A 19,873-nucleotide genomic window follows, 5' to 3' on the forward strand; every position below is an offset into this window, starting at 1 on the left:
TATTATTGTTTTCTCCTCTCTCTTGTTTTTATGTGCATATGGACTCCAAGTCCTGTCCCCCTTGTCCTTAACCCCCCCTGTGTCTCTCTATCTGTAACCTGTTATTATGAAATTTCTAGCTCAGAGGCCTGATCCTCCAAACACACACTTCAGCAGGACAACTCACAAGTACGGTTACTCATATGTGTTAAGTGTTCTCAGGATAAGATTCAAACTTGCAAACCCAAGAAGTCTGGTTAGCTCAGATAAGCATTCAAACTCGTGGATGCTTAGCCTAACAGAACCTGTGAATGTCTTGGTGAATTTAGATCTTTATTCTACTTTTAAATACATTTTTTTAATTTAAAATTACTGTAACAGTAGCAAGAGCCATAGCTGGTAAAAGAATCGGCTCCCACTGTTTTAACACATTACAGAAGACTGACTAAATATTGAGTTGCTTGAGTCTACTGTGACAGGTTAGGAATATAATGCACAAGGAGTTCAACCAAGTATACCTTCAGAGCCTTAAAAGTCAAAAGAAGAACTTTAAAATAAAAGAATTTGCATAGGGTACAGACTTGAAAAGTCATTGTAATATAATTGGACTAAATCAGAACAAATTGAATTTCTAACCCATGGAAAATCCCAATATTTCAACATTTCATCCTGAATTGGATGAAATGTTGAAATATTGAAATTTTTCATGGAAGGGAAATTTCTGAAGGATCTGACTCCGAAGGCTACTCATACAGCAGGATCACACTGCAGAGCAGACTAGTTGAGTCAAGAGACAGTTCATCCTGGAGCATGGTTCTTGAGTCAGACAGAGACATAGATCAGTTTTGATTGGGAAATGAGGATACATTTGTTTCAAAATTTTCAATTGAAATGAAACATTTTCATTTCAGTGTGTTGAACTGACTCTTAGTTTCAAGTCAGTCCAACATTAAAGCCATTCCCCTATTGTATTGCTTTGCCTCATGGGAGTCGGAGTTCAGTTCGATTGCTGTCTCCGTTCTCCCAATAGGCCAGGCTCTGTGGCTAGCCTACATCTCTGTATCGCACATGATGCACTTGCAGCCATGTGACTCCAATGATGCACCACTCTGCTCCATCAGAAGAAAGTCTGTGTTGCATCATGGGAGATGTATTCTGGCCACAGACCCAGTATATAAGAGAGAACAGAGACTCAAATAGCGACTCCCTTGAGCCAATATTACACAGCTGAGAAATACAATTCAATATTGGATTGATTTGAAACAAGATATTTTGGGTGTGTTCAACAATCTGATATAGACTAATCTGGGTCAATCCCACCTGAAACAAAATATTTCATTTCAATTTCCCAGACAGAAAATCAAAATATATTTGGGAAAATGAAATATTGTCAAGGAAAGTTTTAATTTTGCAGAATCTACATTTTCTTTCAGAAAATAATTATGATGGAAAATTCTTGACTAGCTGTAGTTGTGACCCCTATATTCCCATTAAAAAAATATATGCTGCATTTTGAATAATTTGTAGTCTTGATATACAGTAGACCAGGACACTAGAAAAACAAAGAATTGCAATAATGTCATTAAACTGGCTAAAAGCACTTTTTAAGTGTTCTAAATTGTTTTTATGGAACAGTAGTTGCTGTCTTGCTCTTCTCAGCTGGGAGGCATTGTGGCCTAGTGGACAGAACACTGAACTCAGACTCAAGAAACCTAGAGTCTAATCCCAGTTCTGCCACTAGCCTACTGGGTGCCCTTGGGCAAATCAATTTGCTTATTTGTGCCTCAGTTTCCCCATCTATAGGATGGAGATAATGCTACCTTTGTAAAGCACTTTGAGATCTACTGATGAAAAGCTAAGTAGTATTACTTTTGTTATTCAAATGTAATTTTAGTAATATAGTACACATTTGCTATAACACCCTTCATTATTACAAACCTCCGCCCTTAGTGAACCCAGTCCCTGGATCCCAACTACAGTTCAGTACAGTTTATTTAAAAAAGAAAAAGTATATTGCACATGTTTGCACAATTTCTATCCAGGGTTGAGTCCAAGAGCAAAAGCTAAGGAGTAGGCCACTAGCCGGGTTGAAACTGAAGCCCCAGTGGTGGTGCAACTTTGGGGGCTGACAGCTGGGAGCCCTGCTGCTGTGGGGGCTGATAGCCAGGAGCCCAGATGCTGTGGGGGTGGTCAGCTGGGAGCCTGACACCTGGCTGCTGTGGGGACTGACAGCCGGAGCCCCTCTACCTGGGACTGAAATCACAGAGGTCACCTAAAATCTCCCTCCCTGGCAAACTTGTAGCCTTAGTTTTTATTATTATTAATGATAATAATTAGTTAATTTAGCTAACACCTTCATTCAAGGTGACTTAATTAACTTACTCCAACAGTTTATGGTTCGTTTTGATTGTCCTTTCACTATAACAAACCCCTGGCTATGACGAACAAAAGGTTGTATTCTGACAGTCAGGGTGTATTGTATGAGATGAATTAGATGTCATTCCAATTATAAACCTAAAACTAAAGCAATAGTCAGACTCTTACTACTTTGAACCTATCACAAGTCCCGGCAAAGATAAATGTACCATTAGCATCTCAAAAATAAATCATATTTTTTGCTCTTAAGAGCTGTAAGTCAAGGTCAGTGTACTGCTGGTTTTACATTGATAGATGGTATAGCTTTAACTTTTCAAGTGATGTCAGATTTAACAGGAACTTCAGGGCAGCGTGATAAAAGCCTAACATGATTCAGACAACAATGGCAGGAATCAATATTAAGTCTGAAAACTTGAAGTTCCAGTGGATGGAAAATTGAAGGTATGAAGATAAAGATGAACAGGCGTAATACTAACTGAAAATACCAATAATAGTAAGGTAAGGCATTTAGAAATTGAACTGATAACCTAGAAAATAAATTCAAATTAAGAAATATTAGATTCGTATGATAAGGGAATTGACACAACTCTGCTCAAGGGGTAGGACACCTTAGAGTGCGTCTTCACAAAGTCCATTCAATCCTCATGTCTCCAATGCCATGGTGAGCTGACTTAAGGAACTAAGTAAAGACTGAGCTGATAAATGAAAAGATCAGGAAATTGCAAGCCTTTTTCATTCGGAAAAAGTTCAAAATCTAAATTCTTTCTTAATTTCTTATTAGAGATGCCTTGTGCGATGCAGCTGCATGTGTAATTTCCATTACCGCAAAGTGACTCTTATAATTTCATAGCAACACAAGTTTTCTGACTAAAATACTGGACACGGGTTTTTGCATCTATAATAAACTAAGTTTAGTGCCTCTGGCTATCAAGGAACACAAGCTGCTTGAGAACAGCTAGATACAACCATAAAATAAATTAACAAACAACATTGTTGCTTCCCTACAGCCAAGAGAAAAGCTTCAGCAGTCCAACCGTGGGGGTGTGGGGGGAGAAGAGGGGATAAATCTCCAGGTAGAGTTAATTAAAAGTCCATGTACAACAGGCACTATTCCTGGAGCTTCTTTGCCAGATAAGGCAGAGAGAGCGAGCCATATGACCATCCCATCATATCACTGGAAATGTTTGATGCTATTCTCCTCTCACAGAAAGTTCCTTTAGGGATGAGGCTGTCTTTCTGTGTTAGAAAATGTGCACAGATTACACAGGACAAGAGGCTTCTGTCAGTTATCTCATACTGATATTTCTTAAAGCTTTGGAAGATTCTTTTTAAGGTAAGGAACGTAAATGTCTCCTGCACCTAAAAAAGAGAGAAACTCTCTGCCTTATCAGAGACCATCTGTTAGACATCAAAACCACAATTCTAATGTCAGATCCTCAAAGGGTCTGCAGCTGTATTTCCTATGTTTTATAGACCCTGAAGGGTCAGGCAAGTTCAGTCCTCAAATGATTGAATGAATTAATCAAATGCAAGCATTTCAAGATGGTTGCATTGTGGTCATATATCACAGAAGTTGATCAAGGGGATTACTTGGCATTTATTGATTTGCATGATGCATATTTCCATATCAGAAAACCAGCATCACTTACACTAATATATGCTGCACAAAATCTTTCACTCTTCCCATGACCACAAAGAGTTACAACCTTAAAAAAACAACAACAAAATATACATAATACCTGCTCCGAACTGGTTGACAATGACATTTGGGAAGTCACTTCTAAAAAAAAAAAAAAAATCAAGACAAGTCAATACCCAGTAGCTGCTAGCAAGTGTAAAAGAAATCACCAAATTCCTTGCTGAATTTTATCACTTAGGAGCTATAACGCCTGCTTGGGAAAGAGTAGAAAAAGGACCATGTGTATTTGTACAAAAGGAAAAGGAAAAAACTTGCACCTGTTTGGTCGGATACCTTCGTACAGATAATTATCTGAGTGAGGCTTCATGCATGTCTTCAGATGATAGGACTCAGGACAAAATTTTCTCAAATATCAGGAATCTGTATGATCCAAGTTAAGCACCGAAAATACAGTAAAACGCTATTTGAATTAATGGATAAATACTGAAATCTGCTAAAAAGAGTATCCATGTCAGAGCCAGCTTGTGTGATTATCACCATAAATGCATCTTCAAAAGGGTAGGTAACATATCTCGACAAGCATTCTGTTCAGACCATTGATTAAAACCAGAGGGAAATGTACCAGTGTAATAGGATTCAAGGTGGTGAGCAGGACAATGCTGGCACTGAAAACATTTCTTACACACAAAGCAACGCTAATGCAGTTGGACAACACCTCAGCAGTATCATATATAAACTGACAAGGCAGAACCAGAAGTTCATCCCTCCTAATGAATAGAGGCTCTCAAGTGGCTTCAGTGGGCAGGATCTGACTCTGAGGGCTGCTCATACAGCAGGATCACACCATGCAGCAGACTGGTTGAGCCAAGAGACAGTTCATTCTGGAACACGGTTCCTGAGTCAGAGCCAGACTGAGACACAGATCAAATCTGCAATCTTTGGTTTGGTTACCCAGACACTGATCTGTTTGCTTTGGAAAAAAAAAACAGTGCAAAACTCAGTGTTTTATCCTCCATTTTGAGAGCAGGTAATGTTCCCAATAGAGACATTCCCAATTTCCCAAATAAACCCTCAAGTAGGAAAGTGCCTCTTATACAATTACACCTATTACATCTGTTCCTTTTTGGAGTTAAGGCATTCTCTGCGATTCTAGTTCTATTCCCTTTCTTCCCTCACTTATTGTTGGAGGACAGAGAAAAAGGGAAAAAAGCTGAAAAGGAAAGAACAAGAATGGGGACAGTGTGGACAATATTCTTGCCCTCTCCCGCAGGGGTTAAAGAGCACTAGAAAACTTCCAAAGAGAGAAAAGGTGTTGCGGGAGTTCTCAGATTAAATGTATGGAATGAATGTTGCATGGCAATTGGGAGGTTAAATTGAGTGAGGAGACGGTGATGAGTAAACTCTCTTGCCCATTGGTTCTTATCAGAACGTACAGTGCAGTTTTCCTTTTACACGTGACCTAGCCAACTAGCGCACCTTGAGGAAACATTCCAGGTGAGGGGGATGGAGGAGGAGGGTGGGATAACAGAATGGCACTAAGACCTATCTGTGTAACACAAAAGTCTGCACTAGAAAATTAGCCCATCCTCAGAGACCAGTTTGCACTGCAGAAGTACCAGCAATTACAGCACTATTCAACTCTCCACCTTCCACTTCCCAAACACATACACAGTGTCCGGGCACTTGTACCCACTTCCTTAAGACAGTCTACTGACAGGTGTATTTTGTGCCTGTTTACAGCAGCAGGTAAAGATTAAACTGTAGCTGACTCAAAACAGAGTTTAACAAAGCTCCTACTTTGCCTGTTCTCAGGAGTACCTATACCTATATCTTCCCCTCAACAAGACAGAAGGGTTTTTTTCTTGCCTCTCCAAGATCTGCCCACAGCTGTCATGAGCTCATGAGTAACATGTTATGATTGCACTTCCTATCTTGAGCTAGCTAGCAAAGAACCAACATTTAGGGCAAGCACTCTTGACTAATAGATCCAGAGAAGAGCTGATTATGGCTAAACAAGGTGACAATTTGTCATCAGTCTTTCTCTGGAGATATCACAATTTGATTTGTTAGTCTCTTGTACTTCCAGGTCTATCTAATCACAGTTAACAAATTAAATGATGGATGGCATACTTTTTTTTAAAGCTTTTGCAGCAATTAAAGTAAATTAAAACAGAGGTTACAGTCGGATCATGCTGTTTTACGGTGTCCCATACCCTTAGGAGGACCACCCACCACCCAGTGTATGTTACATCACAAATGAAGGTGTGAGTACAGCTGGGTAGGCATACTGTGATGACTGGTGTGTGTGTGTGTGTGTGTGTGTGTGTGTGTGTGTGTGTGTGTGTGTGTGTGTGTGTGTGTGTGTGTGTGTGTGTGTGTGTGTGTGTGTGTGGTCTTCCTCCTTATTGCTGTCTGCTCCCTGCTCCTAATTGCTGCTCTCAGGACTCAAGTGTTCCAGTTCCTGTTTCTGTGTGTGTGTTCATACCACTGGGTGTGTGCAGTCACTCAGGGACTGCTGCTGAAAATACAGGCCATTTGGATTGTTGTTTTGTTTAGACTGCTCCTGACATAACTGGTTCGTGGTTAATATGTGTTTCAATTGACCATCTAACTGCATGTCTTGTTTTGATTTCCTTGTGTTTTGGGATTGTGGTTCTGGGGATGCATCAGTGTGTAATGCACACCCCTACTGTCTTTCATGTGGCTGGTACAGATAACTGAGGATGCAGTAGTGAGGATGTGGTAGCATGGGCTAGCCACCCCAGTACAAGCCCATGAGACTCTGAATGTGTACTGTACCAGGGTGCCTGCCACCGCGTCTTCATTGCTATTGTTACCCTTGCTAGGTAGCTTAAAGCATGTCTACCCATGTTGAAATTTGTGGTGCCAATGTTTCCTTATAGCCACTCTATAATAATGTACTTGGAGAATGGGTCCCTATTAGTATGAAAAGAAAGTTCGGAAATTGACACTAATATCATCTAAGAATTGCTATTTTAATTCTATGCTGATTACAAATCTATTGTTCTTTGATGGTGGGAGACATCCATTACTATTAGTCAAGTTAGACTTTAGACTAGTCAGTTTTGCTAAAATGAGAGTTCCCTGTGGAGAGCTACCTATAATTCCTTCTCCCGTGAATATTTCAGGATAAGGAGGAAACAGATGTTACTTAAGCTGTGGAAATATTGATTCAGATGAACACAATAGAGAGGTGATTTTTCCTAATGTCAACTTTTTATTTGTTTTGGGTTCCTCCCCAACACATCCTCTTAAAAATAGCTAGTAGTGAATCTATTTTATTTATTATTGTAATTATTGTGAGTGATTAATCCTGTCTGTGCTGGAAAGTGATGTGGAGATCACATTTAAATACATTACTGCAATGTATAATATCAGGTTAAGTGTTGTATTTGGAGACAGGAGAAGATGAAGAATAAGAAGGATTATTGCACCCACTAATTGCAGCACAGTATGAAATGTCCGCTAAATGGGAATGAAAAATTGCTTCCAAATCATAAAAACAATTCAAATAAAGTTGGAAAAAGTGGTTTAGGAGAATCAAATTATATGAAAATCTGAACAGGCCTGGATAAATCCTCCCTAACTAATGCATGTGTCCTCATTATTATAAACCAACTATCTATAAAGCCAAGGAACACAGTAATTGTTTGTGTTGGTATAAGAGTATATAGCTAAAAATAGTGTGTGCACTTAAAGTACATTCCACTTTTAGAGCTCCTATCAGTAGAGATGGTAGGAAAATAGAATTTTCCCCATGAAAAATTTCAGCTTTTTGGCAAAATATTTCTACTGAAAATTGATTTTTTTTCAAAATGGTTTTGTGGTGCCTCTTGGGAGTTGTAGTTCAGATGCCTTGCACTGCCGTCCTTCTGTATTGGTCAGGCTCTCTGGCCAGACCATATCTCCCATGATACATTACAATCAGGGCAGCTATGAAGCACCTTAACAAGATGGCACCAAATGGTGCATTATGGAAGATGTCCAAGCTATAGAGACTTGGAGCATGAGGCACCTGAACGACAACTTCCACGAGGCACTACGGCACCAGTTCAAATTGAAATGTTTTGATTTTCAGCCCAAAAGCATTGGATTTTTAGTATTTCATTGACATGTCAAAGCTTTACGTGGAAAGCAGACATTTTTTGTGAAAAAAATCATTTAGGCAAAAATCCAATTTTCTGACAAAAAACAGTTTTGATGGAATTTTTTTGACCAGCACTAATCAGTTCCATTGATATTAGGGTGACCAGATAGCAACTGTGAAAAAACTGGACAGGAGGTGGGGGGTAATAGGCGCCTATATAAGAAAAAGTACCAAAAAACGGGACTGTCCCTTTAAAAATGGGACATCTGGTCACCCTAATTGATATTTCCTATACAGGTAAAAGGAAATGCTGCCAGAACTGCTATGCCCTCCAGAGCTAGGAAGAGATTTTTTAAAGTGTGCCCACTGTACAAAGTGGAAATTAAGAACAGGAAAGAGTAGTTTGAGTATTATGAAAATTTCTCAACCATTGAATCTTTTATACCAGGGCTAGCCTTCCAATGGAAAAGGAGGAAGCCACATTAGGCAGAGATGGCATGATATACAAACGAAATAATAGAAAATACTCCTTACAGAATAATGTCACACTATCAGGTGAGAATGACCAAATAGCCAAAAGTTATTTTCCACTTCTCAGTTATATCATGCAATATTGGAATTATTCAGTGAATAATTATTTGGAAAAACCCACCGAACCATTCAGGCACCAATATTGATTACCTACACATGTTATCCATCTGGAATGACATTTATACACTTGCCCCTTCTGTCACTCTCTCAAATCATGCCAACTGAAATGTCACTCTGAGCCAGGCTACAGGCAATGAGCAAGGTTTTTCCTTTAGCTTCTTTTTCTGGCTACTAGACACTTCTGATCAGCCAAAACTTCCTTTCCCTCCTGCTTTTCATGGCTCCTTTGGTCCCTCTGTAACTGTGAGTGCAGCCCAATCCATGAGGAATTAGAAAGGAGGTAACCAGTACTGCTGATCACTGGTCCTGAGCAGCAGCACATTCCACCCCCAAGAAACAACCATAAGGGAGAGATACAGAACAAGAAGGATTAAGAAGAAATTCAGGGAGGGAAATGAATTAAGAAAAGAAGCGAGGAGGGGAGAATGGATCATTATGGAAAGAGGGCCAGAACAAGGAGAGAGAGAAAATCATGAAGAAAACTAGAGGTGGGGCAGAAAGATTGGGAAGGAAAGGAAAGGGAAAAGAAACTCAGGGTATTTCTACACTGCAATTAAAAACTAGCAGCTGGCCTGTGTCAGTTGACTCGGGCTTGCAGGTCTGAGATTGTGGGACTGTTTAATTGCAGTGTAGATTTCTGGGTTCTGGCTGGAGCCCAAGTTCTAGGATCCCATGAGCCTGAGTCAGCTGACCCAAGACAGCCATGGGTGTCTAATTGCAGTGTAGACATGCCCTCTGTAGAGACAAAATGGAGAAGGATGGTTTTCCAGCTAATGCACATGACTCGAAGTCAGGACTAAGGTTCATTCCCAGTCTGCCACTAACTTGCTGTGTGATCTTGTACAAGGCATGTAATCATCAATGTCTCAGTTTCCCTCTCAGTAAAATGGGGCTATCATATAGATCTACCTCCTAAAGAGCTAAAAATTCTAAAATTCTTGGGATGGAAGTACTGGCATTAACTTATTAAGTTAGATAGAGGAAGACAGACTGAATAAAAAACCTCTTGTTTGTTGTTATTTGTATTGCAGCAGAGCCTGAAAGTGCTGAAACAATGAGCCCCATTGTGCTAGGAGCTGTACAAACACAGAGAAAGATAAAGTCCCTGCCTTTAACAATTTACAGTGCACTGGCACAGGAAATGTCTACAAGACAGGAAATGGGGACATACAGATATGAAATCACTTGCCAAAAGTCACACAGAAATCCAGTGGCAGAGCCAGGAACAGAGTCTAGGTCTCCTGAGTCTCAGTCTAGTACCCCTCATCCACTATGGTTAATTATGCTGCACAATTTCATGCTCTCTCTCTCTCAAAAATCTAAAAAGCAAAGGCTGGGAGAGCAGCAATAGTGGAGACTCACCAACCTAGCAGCAGTTAGAAGACTCTGGAGATAAAATGTCTTAGCCTCCTCAGAGCAGCCAAGTGGCTCCAAGTGAGGGAAGACATAGAAAACTCCTTCTTCCTTTCCAGATGCTTGAGGGAGATTTACCTTCAGATTTATCAGATAGCTACTAGACAAAGGCTAATACAGAGGGCCGATACAGGCTCTGAGGACATCATGCTAATATAAATCCTAGCACCCTTCCTCTTCCTTCCAGCGGTGGATTTCAGGAAACTGAGCTCACATGAACATGTTCCCTGGGGCCTAGTTGGTGAAGTCTACCTATCCCCACACTCTCATCTTTTGTATCTTGTCTCTAGTAAGTTTAAATCCTCCATCCAATGTGTGTGTGTGTTCCTGGTTTAGTCACTTCTTCTAGACATAATGTTCTTCTACGTTAGCGCCCTCAAAATTGGCTGGGTTCCAAAGATATTAAAAGGAAGATTTCAGTGAGCTTTTATATCAATAATTTATGCTGAAATTACTGTCAATCTCTGGGCTGCTACTGTGCCTCACTGTGATTGGAGCTAATAGCTATTACCGGGATTTCATATTTTCATTTAACATTAAGAAACCATCTGGAGCTTTTATTTCATGCTAACACATAATGCCACAGTTGTGCTTAATATACTCAGCAGCTTTATCTTGCTATAATGAGAGAGAAACACACATGCACTGAATCAAATTATACCTTCATATTTGTCATATTTGTGCATTTCTGCTGAAACCATATTTTCACAGAATTTAATATCAGATATAGTCTGACCTCCTGAATAACACAGGCCAAAGATCCTCACATAGTCATCTCTGCATCAAACCCATAGCTTGTTTCACCTATAGCCTATCTTTTCATAACATATTCAGTCTTGACTTAAAGTTGAAAGGGGAGGAGAATCCATCACACCTTGAGATTAGTTGTTCCAATGGTTAATTACCAAAACGTGTGCCTTATTTCCAGTCTCTATTTGTCTAGCTTCATCTTCCAGCCATTGAATCTTGTTATGCTTTCTTCTGCTAAACCAGAAAGTCCCCGGCTGTCAAAAATCTCTTTCCCATGCAGGAACTTGTAAACCATGATCAAGTCACCACCTACCCTCCTTGTCAATAAACTAGATTAAAGAAGCTCAATCTCTCACTATAAGGCATGTTTTTCATACCTCAGATCATTTTTGTAGCCCTTTCCTGATCCCTCTCCAATCTGTCAATTTCCTTTCTGAAATGTGGACACCAGAACCAGACACAATATTCCAGCAACAGTCTCACTAAAGCCGTATACAGAGGTAATACTCCCTCCCTCCTTCTACTTGATATTCTCCTGTTTATAAACGCAAGGACTGCATCGGTCTTTTAGCTACAGCAGGGGTCGGCAATGTCTGGCATGCGGCTCACCAGGGTAAGCACCCTGGTGGGCTGGGCCAGTTTGTTTACCTGCCACGTCAGCAGGTTCGGCTGATCGCAGCTCCCACTGGCCGCTGGGGGCAGCGGGAAGCGGCACGGGCCGATGGATGTGCTGGCCGCCAATGTCAGGCTAACAAGACTATAGTTTCTTGGGTTCATCCTATTTACCCTTTTTAAATATTGGCACAGCACTAGCTTTATTCCAGTCCTCTGAAACTTCACCAGTGTTCCAAGATTTTATTAAAACTCAACATTAATTATTCAAAGACTTCCTTGGCCAATTCTTTTAATACTCATGGATGCAGGTCCTCTGATACTGCAGATTTTAAAAAAAGGTTTAACTTGAATAGTTCCTGTTTAACATCTTCCCTAGTTACTGATGGTATAGAAACCATTTCACAATCAGTGTAAGACAGGGATGAGCAACCTTTGGCATGTGGACTGTCAGGGAAATCTGCTGGCAGGCTGGGACAGTTTGTTTACCAATCGCAGCTCCCACTGTCCACGGTTTGCCATTCCAGGAAAGCGGCGCGGGACGAGGGATGTGCTGGCCACCGCTTCCCACAGCCCTTATTGGCCTGGAACAGCGAACCACGGCCAGTGGGAGCTGCGATCAGCTGAACCTGTGGACGCTGCAGGTAAACAAACCGTCCCGGCCCGCCAGAGGATTTCCCTGATGGGCCGCATGCCAAACGTTGCCAATCCCTGGTGTAAGATATGAATAAATCATCTGCTTCTTTCCAAATACAAAACAGAAAAAAATATTGAATACTTCTAACTTTTCTACCTCATGATTGATAATGTTACCATCCTTTTCTTCTCCTAGGCCTATACCATTGCTAGGATTTCATTTGTTTCTAATACAGTAAATAAAGTCTTCATATTGTACTTAACCCTACTGGCATAGAATTTTTACTTATACCTTCAGTTTCCCTTATAAATTTTCTGCCTTCTCCAAAGTCCGATTTGTACTAATTGCTACCAGCTTCTCTATTTTTCCATTAGTTATAAAAAACCCCAAAATATAGCTTCTTTCACCTCCTGTCTTAACCATTATGGTTTTTAAATCAAAGAAGCCTTCTTTTCTGATTGTGTTTTGGGGCAAACAATAAAGCATTCTTAAACAATCACTATTTATCGTTCAGATTTTATGTCTATATATTTCCTCCCACTCAGTTTTGATCATGACTGTTTTCAGCTTTGGGAAACTGGCCCTCACAGACACAGATCAACAAGTATATATATTCTGCCATATGGGACTATATTCTGTTAGCTCATAATGAATGAAATTAGATTATAATCATTTCCACCTAGTCAACCATCAGTTTTGTCAAGGAGGTTCTGTTGGTGTAAGATTCTGGTGTAAGGCTCTGTTACATTTTGATTTCTATGCCACATACATCTGAGTACTAAAATTTCTTCCTTATATACTCAACTGCAACCAACAGCACATGTGTCAAGGAAACTCTTACTTCCACAAGGAAGAAACTAATGGATATTGGATTAATCAAATGAGATTGTGGAGTTTTCATTTATCCCTTCCATCTGAGCTCCATATTTCCTCTTTGGTAGTACTAGTGCAACATCAATGGGGAGTTCTAATGCTGTGTATTTAAAACTATACTCCACTTTCCAAGCTCCTTTCCTTTCATAAGTCTTTCAGCATCAAGTATCCAAACTGTGTGAATTCCTAAACTGCTTTTAAGCTTAGCTCCTCAGTATCATGTATACAATGCTACTAATTAACTGATAATATTTAGATAAAACAGCAACAAATGATCACAAAAATGTTAGGAAGAGTTTGACTGATGCTCTCAGAGTCTTTGGGTTCTACATGTATATTCACTGCAAAATACTTTGCCTTTAGATCAGTGCTTAATTTGTAATGAAAGAGGTGCAAGGCTCTTTCATAACTGATGCAGCAAGCCCACAGGTGCTGGGGCTATGAACTGCTAAGCTTAGAGTTGCCAGGGCTCAGCCCTAGCAAGCCCTGGCACAAATTAAGCACTGCTTTAGATACAGTGTTGTAAATCCACACTGACTCCAATAAATGTATTTACACCAGTATAACTCAGAGCAGAATTTTACCTTAAATTTAACAACCGAGTCCTGTGCTCTGACTTCACTTTCCTTGTTCACCCTTGCTGAAGTGGTAGAATTCAATAAAGATGTACCAGAAGCACTACAGGATTGTGTTTTCTGATGCTATGTTTCTGTTGTGTGCAGTCAAGTCTAGTACATTTCAAACTTCTATGTGCCACTGAAGGGAAAGCATTTCCATGCAAGAGATGCAGCCATTGCTCTACTGACTGTAAATGTTCTTTTGTTCTTGGAGGCAACATAGAGGCAGACACAAGAAATTAAAGGAAGGCATGTAAGAAGGATCAGAATCAAAACAGGATACATATTCAAACAGAGGAACATCACAGAGAAGATGAGAAAGGTAAGTATGTATAGAAACAATAAAAGCAACATATATCAGGGAAAATATACAGAGAAGAGATAGGAGGAGACAAAAAAAGCAAGAAGGAGAAATAGTGTCTGGAGAAGAAAGGAAGGCATCATGGAGAATTTTTTTAAATAAAGAAAAAAGTTAAGGACAGACAGAGAAAAATGATGCTGGAAACTGGAGTCAAAGACACTGCTAGGTAAAAAATGGCTCCTAATATTTTAGAGTCCAGCCTTCCAGTCTGAAGGAGTATAAAATCAAAGTCTTCTGCCAGAGAAAAAAGACAAAAAAGATGTCCTATAGTGTTTTCTGGTAATGCAATAAATACCGTGTGTCATCTTTATGTCCTGGGACTTTAATCATTTTGGTACTTTAAAAATCTCAGTTTTTAAACTTTTTCTACACATATTTTCTGTCAAAGGCCTGGTCTACCCTGGGGTGGGGAGATCAATCTAAGATACGCAACTTCAGCTACGAGAATAGCGTAGCTGAGGTCGAAGTATCTTAGATCGACTTAGATTGACTTACTTTGCATCCGGCGCAGGATCAATGGCCACCGCTCCCCCATCGACCTCACTCCTGCCTCTTGCCCTGGTGGAGTTCCGGAGTCGACGGGGAGCATGTTCGGGGATCGATCACTACTCGCCAATCCGGCAGGTAGTGTAGACATACCCATAAAAGAAGTTCTAATGGATTAGTTACTTCCATCAATTTTATAGAATCATAGACTTTAAGGTCAGAAGGGACCATTATGATTGTCTAGTCTGACCTGCATAACACAGGCCACAGAATCTCACCCACCGACTCCTGTAATAAACTCCTAACCTATGTCTGAGCTACTGAAGTCCTCAAATCAGGGTTTAAAGACGTCAAGGTGCAGAGAATTTTACAGCAAGTGACCCGTGCCCCACACTGCAGAAGAAGGCAAAAAAAAAAAAAAACCAGGGCCTCTGCCAATCTGCCCTGGAGGAAAATTCCTTCCCAACCTTAAATATGGTGATCAGCTAAACCCTGAGCATGTGAGCAAGACTCACCAGCCAGACACCCAAGAAAGAATTCTCTGTAGTAATTCAGATCCCACCCCATCTAACATCCCATCACAGGCCATTGGGCATATTTACCACTAATAATGAAAGATCAATTAATTGCCAAAATTAGGCTATCCCATCATACCAACCCCTCCATAAACTTATCAAGCTTAATCGTGAAGCCAGATATGTCTTTTGCCCCCACTACTCCCCTTGGAAGGCTGTTCCAGAACTTCACTCCTTTGATGGTTAGAAACCTTCGTCTAATTTCAAGTCTAAATTTCCTGATGGCCAGTTTATATCCATATGTTCTTGTGTCCACATTGGTACTGAGCTTAAATAATTCCTCTCCCTCCCTGATATTTATCCCTCTAATATATTTATAGAGAGCAATCATATCTCCTCTCAGCCTTCTTTTGGTTAGGCTAAACAAGCCAAGCTCTTTCAGTCTCCTTTCATAAGACAGGTTTTCCATTCCTTGGATCAACTTAGTAGCCCTTCTCTGTACCTGTTCCAGTTTGAATTCATCCTTCTTAATCATGGGAGACCAGAACTACTCACAGTATTCCAGATGAGGTCTCCTCAGTGCCTTGTATAATGGTACTAACACCTCCTTATATCTACTGGAAATACCTTGCCTAATGCAACCCAAGGCCACATTAGTTTTTTTCACAGCCACATCACATTGGTGACTCATAGTCATCCTGTAATCAACCAGTACTCCAAGGTCCTTCTTCTCCTCTGTTACTTCCAACTGATGCATCCCTAGCTTATAACAAAAATTCTTGTTATTAATCCCTAAATGTATGACCTTGCACTTTTCAGTATTAAATTTCATCCTATTACTATTACTCCAGTTTACAAGGTCATCCAGATCTTCCTGTAAAACATCCCCATCCTTCTCTGTATTGGCAATACCTCCCAGCTTTGTGTCATCCACAAACTTTATTAGCACACTCCCACTTTTTCCTCAGATCCTTTTGAAAAAAAAAAAATTCTATGGAAACTATCCTGAACCTTCCTAACCCATCCTCTGAGACAACAAGATTACAAAGTCCTCAGTCACTGAAATTTAATCAATTCTTATTTTCCAGGTGAAAGTTGAAAGTAAGAATACAGAAAGTATGTACAGTAAAAGCTTTTTTATCTGTCATGTGTGCTGCCTCCGCCCACAGGAACCATCCCCGCAGCTCCCATTGGCTGTGGTTCCCGGCCAATGGGAGCTGCAGAGCCAGCGCTCGGAGTGGAGGAAGCATGCAGAGCCACCTAACCGTGTCTCTGCCTAGGAGCAGCAGGGACAGGTCACTGCTTGCGGTGAGCTGCCCAAGGTAAAGAAAGCTTTTACTGTACTTACTTATATACGTATCACTACCATAAGATTAGATAATGATTTCTTAGCTCTTTCAGCTGAATAAATGGTGAAACTTTTACTCTATGCAGCTGAGTAAAGGGATGTAAAGGTGTCTTTAACCCACCCCTGGCACTGCCCAGATCTCTGGCCACTCCCTCAGTCTCGGCATAACACAAGAAAGCCTCAGGACTCTTCTATGTTATAGTGGCATGTTAATGTAGGACAGGTACATTATAATTACAATTATAGTGGCTGTTAAGTGATAATTATGCTAGCTAAGGAACTCCAGAGTATGATGCATTTTCCAGGCCTGGAGTATGTCCCTGTACTGGGGAGCCATAGGAACCTCTTGTGCTGTCAAATCTGAAGGGCCATAGCCCAGGCTATGATCTGGCCCAGGATATGTACTTAATGATAATTTGTGCCAACCTAGTTAATTTGGGGAGCGGGGGAAGTGGCATTACTTCTATCTCTAATCAGGCTTCAATTTAGCTAAAAATTAGCACATTATATTGTCTGTTGAATCACCCTAGTCCAGGGGTCGGCAACCTCTGGAACACGGCTTGCCAGGGTACGCCAGGCCAGTTTGTTTACCTGCAGTGTCAGCAGGTTCAGCCAATCGTGACTTTCCAGGCCAATGAGGGCAGTGGGAAGCCGCTGCCAACAAATCCCTCGGCCTGCGCCGCTTCCCACAGCCTCCATTGGCCTGGAGTGGCAAACTGTGGCCAGTGGGAGCCACGATTGGCCGAACCTGCCAACGCAGCAGGTAAACAAACTGGCCCGGCCTGCCAGGGTGCCAGAGGTTGCCAACTCCTGCCCTAGTCACAAGGCAGAGGGCGGGGAGATGTTATATGAATCTGAGGTAGTCAAAATTCAATTTGAAAGGTTCTCAGAAATGCAATGTCCATAAGATTTGCCCAGCCCAGCTGCGGCAGTGATGACTGCAGTATCAGCATCTAGATATCGGAAGTTTGACAGATAGATATGTAATTAACTATGATAAAATTATTGACCTGATCCTGAAATCCCTATTCAAGCAAAACTCACACTCAGCTCCAGCAATGGGAGATTCGCCTGAGTGATTCGCCTCACGTCAGTATTCTTGACTTACTCCATTACAATGCACTAAGCATTCTGAGGAAAAATCATCAGAAAGATCTAAGCAGACCCAAAGCCCTCCTTTTTTATTTTCAGGAGAAAATTTCAAAAAATGGAAACTGCCTTTTTTACTTTCATGAGAAAGGTTATGTATGAACAAGAAGTTTCTTTTGCTCTCTTGCAAACACACAAAAATGTAATTTTTCTCAACGGATTTGAGTGCAGTGGGAATCATCTCACATATTATCTCTCTGCTCAGCAGGCTTAATTCAAGGTCTTTTTACTTTCAGAATCATGTTTCAGCATTTTTTCCAATCAGAACATAAAGGGCCTACCTTGAAGAAAGTCATGGTTGCTCCATCTTCCACTGCACCATACTCTATCTTTGTCTGCTTGGCTAAATCATCAGCTGAATCAATGGGAGATTCCATGCGCTCCACTGTCAGAAAGGCGGCTAGGTTAGCAGTGTACGAGGAAATGATGATAAGTGTGAAAAACCACCAAATGCCTCCCACTATCCTGGTGGAGAGGGCTTTGGGCATAAGCTCAGAACCTAATGGAAATTAGGGGAGAAAGGTGAAACCAATGCACAGAAAACAATCCACAAGCGTTCGGCACTTTTTTGTCACAGTGTTGAGAACAGAATCATTGCACAAAAAATCTTTAAGCTACAGGCTTACATATTGCTTGTACAAACAAACACAACTGAAATGGAAAATAGGGACTGATTACACTTACAAGACAGATTTGGGGACTGTGGGAAACAAAATATAGTAATGGGAGACTCAAAGCGCAGTTTTGGCATGAGATAATGTGCAACCCTATTTTAAATGTTTTTGTTTGTTTGTTTGTTTCATGACAATAGAAAACAACAAGGAAAAGCAGTAATTGGAACTGGATTGTCAAAAGAAGCTTTATACTAAAAAAAAACTCACAGCAGGCTTGAGCCTCTAAGTTAATAATAATACTTACTGTAGCCTGTCTACTGTGCTTTTTCTTCAAAGCATTTAAAGATTAATTAAGCAGGTCATAAAAAACTTTTTTTGATGAAAGAAAAATATGTTGTTGCTGAAAAAAGCAATATAAAGCAGAGTATTTCAACTCCCCAAAACTATAAGAACCTTGACTTCTGCCACTTCTATTGTAATAAAGTCTTGTTTAGCAATTTCTCAGATAAAAGAAAACATCTCCCATCTCTATAATTAGCCCACAATTTCAGATAAATATGGGTGGCTGTGCCACACATTTAACTTGATAGAGCAGCAATGACAATATTAGACTGTTATGCATAAAGTAGATAAAGATAGATTATAATGCATTGCTGGAGTTGTCTGCTCATGGCACTAAAGAATGGAGGGGGCGCCACACATTGTATGGTAATTTGCATAATTATTAATGCCAATTTAGAGGCTAATGAGACAATTTGTAGCACATGACCTCCTCTTGTGCTTAATTATTACGAACAGGGAAAAATGGAATTCAGTTTACTTAATTTGCATCAGAAATATAATTGTAAACTGACGTATGGATTTTTCCCCATTAAATTATAGCTAATAATCATAAGGTAAACAATTCACATTTTGCCATAAATAAAATATATAAAAAAACGTTGAGAAGTATATATGCATTTTTAAAGAAATAGTTTAGCTGTATTGATATATCATTGAAATAAAGTATTAGGGGTTTTTTTTAGTCAATTAACTTATTTTTATTACTACTTGGGTAAAATGAATGAAGGCAAGATGGACTATTTTATTCCTGATCAATTACCTTGTTTATATTACATTAATTGTAACTGGTCCAGCAAGGTAAGACATCTTCAGATAAATGTAGGTTATGCCAATCTTTCAACATCAATGCAACAAAAAAGAAAAGGAAAAGTGGTACCATGACTGGACTATTTGATCCAAAACAGTCCATCTTACCCTGTAGTTCATCTTACCCTTGCTGTTTCAAACAAAAAAGGGTGACAGACTTGGGCATGATAGGCAACTCCAGCGCCAGACTCTGCCTAGAACTCAAGGAAAAAAGTAGAAAAGTACCTTTCTGATGTAGTCGCTCCTAGGCCCTGTCAGTCAGACACTTAGACACCATAACACTACTATATTTCCTAATAAGCCCACCATCTTCAATGTATTTATTATTTTAATTAAAAATCAACACTAGTAGAATCAAACAAGACTGGGAAGAAAAGAACAGTGGAAACGTTTGCCACAGTTGCCCCAATTACCACAAGTTCATATCTTACCCAGGGACTTCAACAGAACGCCACCTAGGCCTGTGAAACAGAGCCTGGTTAGGTGCTGACTGTCATGTACCCAAGGTAACGTCATGTCCAGCACTATATCCCACAGTTTCCTGGGGGCTAGAGGCGTCAGCAAAAAATGGATGAGTTTCCTCTATCATGTATCCT

General features: G+C 40.3%; 1 protein-coding gene across 3 annotated transcripts in view; it reads right to left on the reverse strand.

Moving 5' to 3' along the window:
• Positions 1-19,873, reverse strand: part of GRIK2 (glutamate ionotropic receptor kainate type subunit 2) — a 591,552-nt gene that overhangs the window by 101,525 nt on the left and 470,154 nt on the right. For 2 of the 3 annotated variants that reach the window (XM_039530285.1, XM_039530290.1), the window contains one exon: positions 17,796-18,013. In XM_039530285.1, coding sequence (XP_039386219.1) covers positions 17,796-18,013 — 218 coding nt within the window. Of the gene's footprint in view, positions 1-17,795; positions 18,014-19,873 lie in introns of those variants that run through there. The other variant, XM_039530287.1, reaches the window with a different exon arrangement.

The sequence above is a fragment of the Mauremys reevesii genome, linkage group 3 (assembly GCF_016161935.1).
Source record: "Mauremys reevesii isolate NIE-2019 linkage group 3, ASM1616193v1, whole genome shotgun sequence".
Taxonomy (NCBI): Eukaryota; Metazoa; Chordata; order Testudines; family Geoemydidae; genus Mauremys; species Mauremys reevesii.